This window comes from Pelecanus crispus, chromosome 1, assembly GCF_030463565.1.
Source record: "Pelecanus crispus isolate bPelCri1 chromosome 1, bPelCri1.pri, whole genome shotgun sequence".
Classification (NCBI taxonomy): Eukaryota; Metazoa; Chordata; class Aves; order Pelecaniformes; family Pelecanidae; genus Pelecanus; species Pelecanus crispus.
This window is the reverse complement of record NC_134643.1, coordinates 9,014,435-9,028,822: the sequence shown is the minus strand read 5'-3', so window position 1 is coordinate 9,028,822 and position 14,388 is coordinate 9,014,435. Positions and strand designations below refer to the sequence as shown.

The following is a 14,388-nucleotide window of genomic DNA, read 5'->3' as shown; positions in this document are numbered from 1 at the left end:
ATTGTTTAGACAGTCTCTCCCTGCATTTTCTTTAGGGGTAATTCTGGCTCAAGGACCTCACCCCCCTGCCAGTAGTTCCTGCCTGGTCTAGCAGGATTGCTTCCATTCTGCCAGCACACTGGTGTCTGTGAGGCCAGCTTACACACCAAACCACTGAAATGGCCTGGGTTAAAATGAACTCTGTGGGATCGGGCTATTTTTAACCCAAATCATTTCATTGATCAAGTGTATAATTGTGTCAGCACAGCTGAGCTGCTCAAGGCACAAGCCCTAGCAGAGCAGGCTGGGGAGGAGGTGAACTTTGTTAGTGAAGAGAGCTTACCTTTAAACTACTACCTTTATTTATTCTTGTTTTATAAGAAAACTCCCAGTCATGTTTTACCAGTTAAAGACCCACACTGATCTGACTGCAGAGCCCTGTGGGCCAAATGCAGAGTGAAGGAGGAAGTGTAGCTGGAAACACTAAGGTGTCCCTTTCTCATGCTGCCCCTGTAGGGTTTTCCATGTTCACACATCCTGTGAGAGCTGAGCATCTTTTCATGGTGTTTGCCATATCTACCTTGGGTAAAGAGTGATTATTATATGATCACATTAATTATACTCACTGCTGACAAAGCATTTGGTGCTCTGTATATATATAAAGCAACAAAGTCCATTCCCTACTCTATTTTTCATTTTGCACCAATTATTTCTGACAAGGAGGTATGAGAAGCATTCCCATGGAAGAAGGCTGATCTCCAAGGACTGCAGGAGTGTAACTAAGGAAAAATGAGCCATTGATGTCTAATCATTCAAATTAAGCAGTAGAGTTTAAAGCAGTTTAATTCAACATCTTAATTAAGGAATCTGCTTGGAAAATAATATAAACTGAAAATGAGGCAGTAAAATGGCACCTAGTCATACCATTGAACAAAAAGGAAGAAAGATTAACAGAGAAGTTACACTAACAAATGCCCCAAGGCAACTACTTTAAAATCCTGCACCCTTACAAATAATTCATTTCTGAGCACAAAAAATTATGTCTTAAAGTCAGGGCTCCTTTCAGGCCCAGTCTGACAAATGTCAGCAGCTCTTATGTTTATTCCAAATCACTCTTACATTTCTGCAAGGGATTGTTCAAGTTCTCTGATTAGGATTGAGGCTGGAAGCTAAACTGGTTTTCAAGTAGATACTTTCATGAGGCATGTAACGTAACCCCACATAAAGCATGGTATGTGCAAGCCAGTTTGTTGTATGTGCCCAGTTGTTGCATGACAGGCATTACAGAGAGCTTCCTGATCAATTTAGGAATCAAGGACATGGAGGATGAGAGAAAGAGAGCCAAACTACCCTTCCTTTGCTAAACCGAGGGAGAATGCATTCAGTCAAGCTCCCCTGATAAGCAGAGACACAGGGCACCATCAGCACCATGTACCTCACTCATATGATCCTAGGATTGTGGAAGATAAGGATGTGACAGATGTTCAAGCCAGCCTGTACCAGTGCAAACCCCCAGGACTCTGGTTCCTACTGTTGTATGATAATGCTTCTAATATTCTCCATTTCAGAGCTTTCCATACTGAAACACAGTGCTTTGCGCCCACTCTTTCCTAGGTGCAAACCACTACCATGTGCATCTCTGTGAGTCTGAGCGGCTTTGTTGTGCTGGGCTGCTTGTTCGCGCCCAAGGTGCACATCATCCTCTTCCAGCCCCAGAAGAACGTGGTCACTCACAGACTCCATCTCAACAGGTTCAGTGTCAGTGGGACCGGGACCACTTACTCTCAGTGTAAGTAACAAAACTGCCACCTTTTTATAAGGATGTGGGGTTGCGGTGTGTTTGGGTAAAGTCAAGAGGGGGTTTATACCAGCAACAAAAAGACCTTTATAGGCTGGGCTGTGTACTGTGTGGAAGCATCACTTCATTTGTGTCTGGAGAGAAAAACTCATCCTCCTCTCATGGGAATCAGCTCAGAGCCTGTTCTGAAGCTCACTAAAGTCAGCAGAAATCTTTTGGCGGGCTCTGACTCCATCCCACTGCACAAAGCAAGTAGAGGCCATCGCTTGCTGTCACTCTCGCAGCAGCAACAGGAACAGATTGCCCTGGAGTATTCCTGTCAAAATGACATGCCAACGGGACCTGGGCCACAATGCAGCATGCTCTCAATGGCTCTTATCACCTGCATTATAAGGAAAGGCTCCAAGTCTGCAGCAAATGCATATGAGGGATGCCATAAACTGTATCTGTATGCTGAGCGTTGAGCAATACCCTTTGCAGGTGCCAAAGCCAGTGCTCTGTTGCAAGGACAGCTCATCTGCTCTGCCTCCCTCCTTTTCCTCATCTTCAGTCTCTTCATCCCAAGCAGATTCACATCTATGATTTTGATTTGAGGCTGTTGCTCCTCTTCTGGGTGAGTTGCTCAGAGAGTTTTTTGGATTTAAAAAAAAATAGGTCACCTGTATGTTTGGTTTTTTTTTTTTTCCTTGCCAAGCTTAACTAGTCAAGGATGGGAGCACACAGCACCTTGTTCATGGTGCTCTGCAGACAGCATGTCAAACCTGGAAAGCTAATTCAAAAAGCACACTACAACTAGAGAGAGACAAGGAATAAGAAACAGAGGAAAGGGAGGACGCAGCAAGGCTTGACAGCAGGTTCACAATAACCTAGCCTCAGGTTTTTTAGTGTGACCTAAATTTCAAAATTGGCTAGAAATCTTTGGCACTTCAGGTTTCAGACAGAATGTGGAAGGAACTTGGGACCCTGCTGTGTATCATATTGGCAGGGATAAGGAGGTAAAGGGGTCCCAGCCATCTCTGGCTCTCCCACCTATACTTTGCATGAATGGGCCCTTAACAAGAGAGCAGCCATGTGGCTCTACTCGTCCCCAATCTCATCAGTCAGGACTGCATCCAGCCGTGACACCAGAAACCAAAATCTCCTTGCCATTTTGGAAAACTTAAAAGAAGAGAGATGAGATGGCCCTAAGTGTTGAGCACTCCCAAAAGGGCTGGATTTGCAAGACCAATGGATTCCCAATAACCTTTAGAACTTTGGTCCCTTGATGTAGTGGTAAGTCCCATGAGACTGTTTTCATCCTTTATGAACTTTGTATAAGTTGTCTTTCCAAGTTTTTTAGTTCTCTCATACTACAGAATACGTTTAGTCAGACAATTTTGATTCATGGATGCTTTTGTATAGGATTGAATTTTGGAATTTGATATTTTCATTATAATGGCTGGATAATGCATGTGTGTGTGCAAGCATGCATGCAACTGAAAGACATCCTCAGTGCACATCTTTACATTAAAAGCCTACTTTTTCAGGTTTGTGAATAGCTTTAAGACATTAGGGAAACCATAAAAATCCAGGCTCACAATCTCTTGCTGCTTCATTGTTTAGAAAGGTGGCCGCAGTCATTTACTTTTCCTGCTTACACCTAGCTGAATAAGGGCTGCTCATCTTTGTTTGTCTTTTTGGACCACGGCAAGACACGGACCTGGAAGTAGAACTAACAGGTCCATCATATACAATTAGAAAAGCCCTATAGTTTCCTTCTCAGACAATTATTTGGGAAAATAACACTGAGAATTCACTGTCTATCACAGCACCAATATTTCTCAGAAGCAAAATTTTTCCTTACTCCTTTCCATTTATTTGTAAATGATGTTAAATAGATTTTTTCTTTTCAACTGTTTTGTCATTTATAAACCTCCAAAAAAGTTGTCATCCAAATTGATTCTAATCTGTGTCTAAAATATTCCTCTCATCAGTCCCAGGGCTGTCAGCTTGTTTTTATTTTGGTCCCGACAGTGTTTTCATCAGTCAGCAACTGCTTAATATGACACTAATCAAAATTAGCTCCAGGGAATTCTAGTAACAGCGATATCCGAAAAGCCAGTTCTTGTTCATTATCAGAGCTTCAGAGGACAGAACTACACAAGTTACTCGAATGGGCAGTGTGTTTCCTATCTCCACGGATTCCCACCTCCATTGCACCTCAGGGCTGCCACCACCTATTTACTCCACAGTCATTAATGCCATGAGCATAGTGGGTCATGAACAGCCAGTGGCTCACAGACAGTTTTTAACACAGTTCCTTGAACCATGAAAACTGGTCATACACTATGAGAAAATGTAAGTGACACTCATGATGCTCTTCAGTAGTGTTAAGTATTAGCTCTAAATGTGTATTGCAATTACAGCCCTAAACTGAGCAGTGGAGAGAGGACTTGAGTCAATGGTCCACCATATAAGCTGCATTGTGGTAGTGGTCATGAGAGCTAAACAGAGTGCCTCATGCAGTCATCTGAATACAGCTCCTCTTTGCTACATGCTCTGCAGAAAGCAAGTAGAGGTGAATACTTGACTGCTAAGTGAGGAAACTCGTTTTAGAGGCACCAAGCTTTGATCTTTTTGACAGCTCAAGTCTGGACTACAAAAGAATATAGATTTAAGCCAAAGAAAGGCAGGATATATGTGTACCTAGGTATATGACACGTTTTGAAACATACATATGCATATATATTTATTTGAATCTGAAAATTCATGTTTGGCAGAGTGCTGCATAAGTTCTGCTTCCCCTGCAGTGTTTCCCCCTTCGGGTTGTTCCCCAGTTTTCCTGTAGCCTGTTTTATGGGCTTGGCAGAGGTATTCCCATAAAGTAGGAGGTCAGCACTCATAAAACTTCCCAGAGAGCTCAGGACTGATTTAAGCACCCACATGATTCAGGATGAGCTTTTACACCCAGAAGGTGTCATTCATCCAAGTTATGTCCACATGGATAGCAGCACACAGACTTGAGCTCCTCCAGGTGTTCTCCACAGGGGTCAGAAAAAGAATTGAAGCTGGTAAATTTCCTCTCTCAGAATTTATTTTCCCAGCCCTTGCTCCAAACTATCCTTGATATATGGCTTTCATACATGATTAACTCACAGTTGTCTGGCTGTGAGCATGATAGAGGAACTGGCAGACAGAAAGCAAGTTTGAATCTGCCTGTTCCTGACTATGGAGGCATGCTGCAATGTGCCCATGGCGGTACCGGACCCTTGCATTTTACTTCTTGTTCTTTGCCTTGGATTATCAAAGCAAAATGAAGGACTGCCAGGAAAGAGGAGATCAAAAGCATGAATTGCAGCCAAATCAAGACTTCTGGTCATGTCACACATTTTTTCTTGGCCCCCACACAAGGCAAAATAGAGGTGAAGTGTCTCTAGCAGGTCCAGCCATATTTCAGGAAACCCTTTGGCTGCTGCTAAAGGCCACGACGTGAAACTCAGAACCCTGCAGAGCCAGCGATTAACATCGCTGAGGTCTGTAAGCAAAAGCAAGATCTTTCGTTCAGTCTCAGAGAGAGATGGATACTCAGTGTGAACACTTCACTCCACCCAGCAGAGTTAATAACTGCCTCCAAGCACTACAAGAGAGGTATGTGCTGTGGAGGAAGCCTGGGAACTCAAAAGGCAAGGCCACTTATTTCTTGCCTACCACCATATTTCTCTGTCCAACTTTGACATCCTCCTGAGCCAGTTACCATAGTATTTGAGCTATTCATGCTCTTGAATGTGTTGGACTTCAAAAAACCCTTGAAGTTAAAAAGTTCTGGGTGGGTGACTGATGTTCAGAGAAACAAAATGCTTTTGCCTGTAGTCATACTGCAGTAGAACAGGGATTTGAATCAGGTCTCCAGATTCAGTACTGATTTTTCTATTTGCCAACAATAAGTAGAAACAAAAATAACAACAACAATAAAAATTTTGGGTCAGTGTGCTGCCTTACTATACCCAGTTAAAACCTGAATACAAAACGTGATAGTTAATTTTCATAAAATCATAGACATGATGCCCTGTGCCCTTTTACCTACAAATGACTGTTTTCAACACATATCCAGGTTGTGAGAGATCAAACTCTATCTACCTAATTCAGAGCAGGGTCTCATTCTTGGCTTGGTTTATCAGGAATATGTCCTGCCCTCTAAGTAGTAGGTTAGTCTAAGAGGTGCCTCTAAATTTCTCTTGTTAAAGCAGTTCTGGTTTCCATTTATATTTATTCAGTCAATGAAAGAACTAGAAATATCTGATTTGAAGAAAGAATGATCTGTTCTGAAAATGAAGCTGAATGTCTTTAGAGAACCAGTCTGCAACTGAGAGTGTAGCCAGCACCAGTTTTGGAAGACTGAGCATGCCCTTGTCAGCTGCATAAATTGCTTTTTACACTGGATGATTGAGTTTACTAAGTCATTGCTTGCCGTGTGTTTTCTTTGATGAAAGCGTCACATTTCTCTTGGGTCACTGTTGTCATTAACCTAATGTATCTTTCAAAAAACAGCTTAATGGTGCTGTGAGCAGAGATGTCACAGAGTATCTGAAAACACATTCCTGATGCCCAATTGATAATTTTAACAAAGACAGACAAACCAGCTTGCTTTTAAATTAAAATCCACAAGGCTTTAGCAAAATGGTAATATATCCTACAGTCAAAATACACATACATTTAGAAACAGATTCTGATACTCAGATTCAATTGTCATCTTTTACCACTGAAGCAATTAAAACCTATTGTATAAAATACTAGGGAATGTAGACAACGGTATCAGAATCTGGCCCTTACCTCTGGATTCATATTGAATCCTGATCCAGAGCTCCTAGAAATGAAGGGTATTATGGCCAGAAAATATTCTGGGATTAGTAAGAAATAATCTTGCTTTCAAATTCAGTTATTCAAAAATTTCTTCACTCCATCCAACATGTACATAGAATTCTTTTTTTTTTTAATTAAAAAGTAGATCAACACACAGTCCTAATATGCAGAGGTGGATTCTCTCCTGGATTTAAAAATGCATATATTTTATTTCAGGAATGTCCATTCCAATTATGTGAAAGCTCAAAGGATCAGCCCTTAGCATTTCTTGCCAATAAAACATGAAAAATCCAAAGGTTCACTTTTTTTTCTACAGGGATATCTTAGCACCACTCTACCTCTATTAATTCACACTACAATGCAAAGTGCTATAAAGTGAGACGCAGTGGCCCAGAATCATCCAAAAAAATTGCATATTTTATTTAGACACTTCTCAGAGAATCTTAGTCACCCTAATCTCTCTCAAAGGTCAGCAAAGAGAAATCAGGTTCCTCCAGAGAGTGCCTCAGCCTCAGATCTGAATTGCCTTGTAGAGGTGCAAGCAGTACTTCCATCAGCTCCACTGCTGACACAGTCACACACAGTGACTTTTCATTGAGCATCTTGGTTAAGTTGGGTGAGATGGTCCAGATCAACATGAGTTCTAATCCTGTGTGTTGTAATTTTTTGCTGCCCTGAAATCAGTTGATTTTCCCCTCTCTTTCTCTTTCAGCATCCGCTAGTATGTACGTACCGACTGTCTGCAATGGAAGGGAGGTTCTGGACTCCACCACTTCATCTCTGTGATTGTGACTTGCAGTTCAGTTCTTGAGTTTTTAGACTGTTAGGCAGAATTTGCACATGTTGTGCACTCCAGAAAACACCAGAAAACAAAAGACATCAAACAAAACTAGTACCTTTTTTTAGAAACAGTGTAATAAATTATTTTTGAGGATTGTACAGTATATAGTGATGTTCTGGAACTTTTTAGACAGATTTTAGCCCTTCTGTTGTTAACGGTTGTAAGGAACATGTAAATAACCATGGTTCACGATGTGCATAGTCCTGCAGTAAGGGAGTGATTTGTTGCAAGCACAGTTGCAATGTTAGATGACTTCTTTCCTACGAAATTTTTTGTAGCTCCTTGTTGTAATTAACTTAGACTGCATTTCTATGTTGTATATTACAGTTACCTTAACGTGTAACAGATTGGTTTTCTCAGCACAAAACAGCAGTATTAATGTAAAGGCATCAATAATAAAAAGATAAAAGTTTTTCAGCATGGTTTCATTTTTGTTTCTTCCTCCCTCAAGATAATTACATTTCTCTAGATGCCAGGATAGGTAAAAAGGATAAAAAGTCTGCAGTACTAGTGTGTGTACACATGTTGTGTGTCGGTCTGTGTCTGTGTTACAAAATACATATCACATAGCATGTGCTTACAATTAATGCTTTGTCAGGGTCAAGTATTAATTCCCTCTCCTTCAGAAAAAATGTAAATTATTAAAGCATCTCAAGTGCTCTTTTTGTTATTAAAATGTAGGGTAATTTTCAAAAGTGAAAATGTCTAATTGTATCTCAATGAGATATTAGCAAAATATTTTTGGTCACTGCTTCACTCATTTGGCGTGAGTTAATGCTGTCATGTACACAATAGATTGGCAGCATATAAAAACCAAAGAGATTTTAGATTAGGTTGGCAGAGAGATGAAAGAAAATCTGTCAGAAAATTAGCTAAGACTGTTTTATACCTCCAGCCAAAACAAAGCTGGCTCAGTTTGTCTGCATCAACAGTGCCATGAAAGGTAACTGGAGCACTGCAGAAACAGAGACCAAAAAAAGTCAAAAAAGAGAAACCCAGGAGACATTCACACACGCATCTAGGGTGACCTTTGCATTCAAACCAAACGATTCAAGAGACATATACCAGCTACTTAGACAATTGCAAAATGTCTTTAAAGTCTGGCTTTATAACTGCATTCTTAAAGTCACCCTTACTCTATTGAAACAATCTGAAATCCTCCCTTCTGCTGGGTCCAAAAAGTCATTAAGGAAACAAACACACCTTTGATTAATGTGTCTGGGCGTATTTACCTAAGGGCTTGTTCCTGTTGATCTCATTCCAGCTGAGGTCAATAGCAAAATTCTCATTGACTCCAAAGGCAACACCGCTGAGGCTTGAAAGGCAGACACTACAGATACATGCTGTTGGATGTACAAGTTCTCTGGAGCCCCATTCTCCTGCACTTGCAGAAGTTTTTACACATTTCTGGAAAGGGGCAAGTCCTTAGGGCTGAACTGGCAAAGGCAGTGGCTGTTATTTTGAATGCAAAAATTAAAGATGCAGGTTCTTAAAATTCCTACTCACAGATAAATGCCTAATTTTTCTGGACATCCACATGTCCATCAGCAAAGACCTCTTGATGTCAACACTTCTGTGACTGGCTACACAGGCAGCCATTTACGCCTCTGCCATCATAGAACTGTCTAGTACAGAAATCCTTGTGACTTTCCCCAAAATAGGCATTGCTCCACCTGCATTACATGCAGAGCTCTGTATTCAGCTTCTTTCTCTCCACAAGCTCTGGAGTGCCTAATGTTTCAGGCTTGGTTCCCACCTTTGATGCATGTCACAGGGGTCAAGTTTTGACAGGTTGGGAGTCCTGCTTTCTAAATCAAGACCCCTTAAAGCATCTCAAGTTGGGCAGCTACATTCATTTGACTTTTGTGTGCTCTTTTGTGGATGAAGAGGTTGTTCATGGTATGGCAAAAGGTCAGGATATCTGACCATAATGCTTATGTCCCTGCATCTACATTACCTTTATGGAGCTCTTAAAAACTCCTAAGCCAATGAGAATTTCTTCTCAATTTTTATGGAAAGCAACAACTGGGGTCAAATCCACCTCACGTAACGTTCATTGTCTACAGTACAAATAGCTACATATGAGATTGTCAACCCCTTCTCCCTTTGTACTCAGTGGAGGGAAATAGGCACAATTCCCCTGGCTTATCTCAGACTGCTACTTTAGGCTGAGACGAAACTCCCCAAATAAAGGCTAGCACAGCTTGCTCAGATCACAAAGTTTGCACTGAAAATAAAAGCATTGTGTCAGATGAATTCCAACCCTAAAATCTAAATTGGCATCACTGAAGCTAATTTATAGGAGGTGAGGATCTTACTGTCCTGGAGTTTTCACTCATTTTGATAGCACTATTGAGAAAATGACCCAATGTCGGTGTCTGAACACGTTATGAATACTTAGGTGGTTTGAAAGCCACTTGCATGTGGGTTTTTCATACAAAAAAAAGCCCCATGTGGAGCTCTGGAATTCCAGCTCCGCTGAATGTTCCCGACATTCTTGTACTTTACTTGGTTTTGTCTTGAAAGCTTTTCACTATTTTCCTTTGGATGTCCAGGGATACAGATTATCTGGTATTGCCTGATGATTCAAGTAATCCAGTTTCAAAACACAGCAAAACAAAAAAGGAAAATGTCGAAGTCTGGCAGAGGCTTTGCACACTATACTGGCATGAAAATATATTGAGAAAGGGATTTTTTTTTTTTCTGTTGTCTCACATCATCATTTTAGTTTCTCTATTTAAAACAGTTTATAGTTTTTGTTCCCATTTGTGTAAAACTTGGCTTTAGAGTATAAATCTCTTCTGGTCTCTTTATTGCTCCCATCATATATAGAGATTTGAGTAATTCAATTCAAAGCACAGTGGGTTCTGTCACAGTTCCTTGCATGGTAGAGGGGAACCCCAAGGACCTTGGCTGTGAGCCTGTTGTCACACTGTGCTGAGCCCTGCACACAGCCAGCCAAGGGGAAATGCTGGGGACGAGAGTAAGGTTTAACCCAGCATCTACGGTGCCTTACTGGAGGCTGCAGAAAAATTTAGTTTTTCATTCAAAAGCCATAACTTCAGAGTACCTTAGCTCTCTGATACAAACCAAGAGTGCAGAAAGGTCTGTGAAAAACTGATCACTTTTCATTTATTGGCTGAGCAGAAAAATAAGGCTCAAAAAAATCATCACAAGTCAATCTGAAGTAAACAAGGTTTGGGGTTTGGGTTTGGCTTTTTTTTTTGTCTTTGTTCTTGGCTTTGGTTTGGGTTTTTTTGTAGGAGAGGTGTTTCTTTTTTAAGTCTTGAGTGAAGTTTTGAAAGCAAAACCAAAATCTACTGTTGTAAAACAAAATATTTTATTTTGCTTTCAAGTGATTGTTTTTCCTGAATTAATTGAACACAACAGGTTTCAGTCATAGCCAAAGAAATTTCAAAAGGCATTGTCTTTTCAAATTGAAAAATGATCAAAACCTATTTAAAAAATACCATGTTCTACCTGAACAAAGCAAATTTCAAAAATTAGCAAAAAATGTCCAAAATATCTATCAAAACTATTTAAACCTATTTAAAACCTATTTAAAAAATATCAAAACCTATTTAAAAAATACCATGTTCTACCTGAACAAAGCAAATCTCAAAAATTAGCAAAAAATGTCCAAAATATCCTGGCTCCACCCAGAAATCTCAGCTCTGGTTAAAGAGCTTTCCACTGCAATCCTTCACCCAATTAGTACACTTAGAGTAAGGGAAACCAAAACAAACCCTTAACTCATCACCAAACACAGTCTGATGTCCATGAAGTCATTGCCTACTCATTAATGCTTGCAGTCTGCAAGATGAAAGGCAGAAGCTATTTATTCAGAGCCACCTCAAAGCTTCTCAGCAACACAGACAAAGCTGAGTTTTGTCACTCCAAGAAGAAAAGAAGCCAAGACCAGGCTGGGCTGTTTTTGCAACAGGAAGGGGATGGGTAGGAAGCAAAGGCTGGGGGGAGACCTGGAGTGCCTATCTTCTCACTTCTCTTGCCTGTAACGAAACGGCAGGGTCAGGAAGGGGCTCCTCTCTCCCCAGCACTGCCACTTCGCTACATGCACCAGCCCTTCCCTTAGAGGCAACAAGGGCAAGCCAGATAACGACCTTACCACTGCCTACAACTAGCTGGAAAACAGAGCATGTTACCCCTAAAGAGAGTGCCTTTCTAATACATTGCCATTAAATATGGAAGGAGGCAAGGACATGAATGGGCTGTATATAACACCAAAACTCTCAGAGGTCACTCTTGCATGTCTTTTAGTCAAGTAAACACACATCCACAGAACCTCGCTTTGGCCTTTAGGTGCTGTTAGAGCACCAGCTTCAAAGTACATGGGACCTTAGAGTTTTCTTTTGATGGGGGTCCAACTCTATACATCCAGAACACTAAACACAGTGGCAGCTTATGATCAACTCAATTCTCATGTCTCCCTTGTTCCTGCTGTGTGTATTCAGTGTGGGCACATCCATCCAGGTGACTGGGGATGTCAGCATACATTGTGACACGCACTATGTATTTTAGGATGAGCTTGACCTCCTGTTATTTCTATTCCCATCCCCTTACGTGCTTGCCAAAGAAGCACAGTTCACAAGCATTCAAAAGCAGCAAAAATTAAAAACAAGGGGATACAGTGAAAGAAGTATACAAGGGGAAAGACTAAGAGAGAACACCACCAAAGATAAGCAGAACTTCCCAAGATTGCTCTTGAGGTTATCATTCCCTGTTACATTACCTAGAATGGCTATTTAAGACCTCCATGCTTCATGATATGGACCAACCAGCAGCATTCCTTGCTTAGGAAGAAATGTCATCCCCACTGGTGTGTCAGCACCAATTGTAGCTGCTTTCACTCTTACATTGAAGCATTTGTGTTGGCCACTGCTGGAGATGAGTCAACCACTGGCTCCTAAATGGCAACATCTGCTCCTATCTTGTCTGACTACAATTAAGTATCTCGATTTTATGGGTACTACTGGCTCTGGCAGGACAGACAAACCAAAAACTGCAAACTTTCCCCTTTACTAACGAAGAGTCCCAGAACCTCTTTTTCAAGAGGAAATAGTCAAATCCTTTCTTTGAACAAAGATGACAGCTCCTTGAAGCTACTCAGTAACTTCCCATCGTGCCTTTAAGACACTTAATTTTCCTCAAACCTAGACTCTTAATCAATCATATTATATACTACAAACATCAACCAACATAATCAGAGCCAAGACAGAATACATTCTTTGCACATTTCCCCCCTAGCAAGCACTGTCAAAGCTGAGACAATAACATTCTGCTAATTTGCCAGCAATTTATATACACACACCACTAAAATGTGCTTAATCCTCAAAGAGATTCAGTTGCTTGACTCCAGATTTCAAAGAAAAGCATGCAAATGCAGCAATAAAATGCATTCCATTTAATCAAGTGAACACATAACAGACTGATTCACATTGTTTTATGGCATCACATAACAGTTTCTGATGTGATTCCATGTGAGAGAAAAGGGGGAGGTTGCTGTAAGTATATTTTAGCAGAATACTAGAAGAGGTCACAGATAGCTGATTTCTTAATGAATTGTTAAAGGCTTCCAAAATTTGCCTCTTATGGGAAAATGGAAACTTCCCCTCTCTACTATATCTTTAACAGAAAGAAAAGAACAGCAGAAGTCAGCTAAAATATGCCAGTTTTAACTTGCTTAATTGTTGGAAAATGCAATTTTTCTTGTTTTAAGTTAAATAAAATCTACAGTATTGGTTTGTATCCCACTATGTTAGCACTGCACCAGACATGCTATTAGATTGCCTGGAAGAATTTTCAACAATATCATGACAAACCATTTGGAAGCAGAGCTGAGAAGGGTCATACAGCAAAGTCTGTCAGAGCTGACAAAAAATTTCCACTCTCTACTTTACTTGGAAAATACAAGGGAAAGAGAAGGGACCCAAACAAACCCTCTGTGGTATTAAGTCAAATTAAATATAGTTCATAAAAATTAAGGCATTTTGACATTACAGAGATATGGGTCCAGTGATGAAAGAAGAAATGATGTTCTGGAGAATGAAGCATAATTATGGCTTGGAAAACATATGGAGAGAGAAGGGAAAAAATTAAAGGAGATGTAGACAGATGCAATTTGATGGCAGTGAAAAGCTCTAGCCACCACTGCAGACCTGCTATGTTCAGGAAAGGCTGCAGTTCCACCAAACATCTCAAGTCCAAAATTTCAAATATATTCACTTTATTTTATGAATGCCCATCAGATATATATCTTTGATGCTACAGCACACTAGTTGAATAAAAATCAACAACATAAAAACCCTCTTCATAAAAGATCCAAGAAGTGAAATCCCAAAGCCATAACCATTTACTCCGTGAGCATATCATCTTTGACAACCATATATAAATGACATCATGACAACAAATACAATGTACAATAATAAGTGTGCAATGGTACAAAATATACAAAAACGAATGTGTATTTAATATACATTCAACAATACCCCATAAAAATCTTTGTTGGGAAAATGAAGTGCCTTTTCAAGAACAACAAAAAATGTACACCACTTCAGTTAAGATGCTTGAAGTATCTCCCAGCAAAAGAGTAAAGCCTGTGTTCTTTGACTGGAGATATAAAATAACTGAGCTGAATTTTCCCTAAAGAAAAAAAAAATCTAAACTTCATAAAACTTTTGTCCACATCTATAGTGTAATAAAATATTTAGAGTGCAGAAAATTCAGTTTAATTTAAATTTTACTTAAAAGTGGGCCCTTTTTTATTGATAGATCTAGCTCAGTCATATAAAATAAAAAATCTATATTCCTTACAGTAAAAAGACCATTTCTGCCCATGTATCTTTTCTGGTTTTGATCATTCTACAATTCACATAATTTTGCTAAAATGGAAAAATGAGTCTGACCAGTGATC

The 14,388-nt window shown here is 40.1% G+C and overlaps 1 protein-coding gene across 2 annotated transcripts in view; it reads left to right on the top strand.

The window, feature by feature from the left end:
• The window catches only part of GRM3 (glutamate metabotropic receptor 3), a 117,904-nt gene extending 110,502 nt beyond the window's left edge, over positions 1–7,402 (top strand). The window contains exons 6-7 of one of the 2 annotated variants that reach the window (XM_075706884.1): positions 1,594–1,768; positions 7,329–7,402. In XM_075706884.1, the coding sequence (XP_075562999.1) occupies positions 1,594–1,768; positions 7,329–7,402 (249 nt within the window). The remainder of the gene's footprint in view (positions 1–1,593; positions 1,769–7,328) is intronic. The other variant, XM_075706887.1, reaches the window with a different exon arrangement.
• The last annotated feature ends 6,986 nt before the right edge of the window (positions 7,403–14,388 follow it).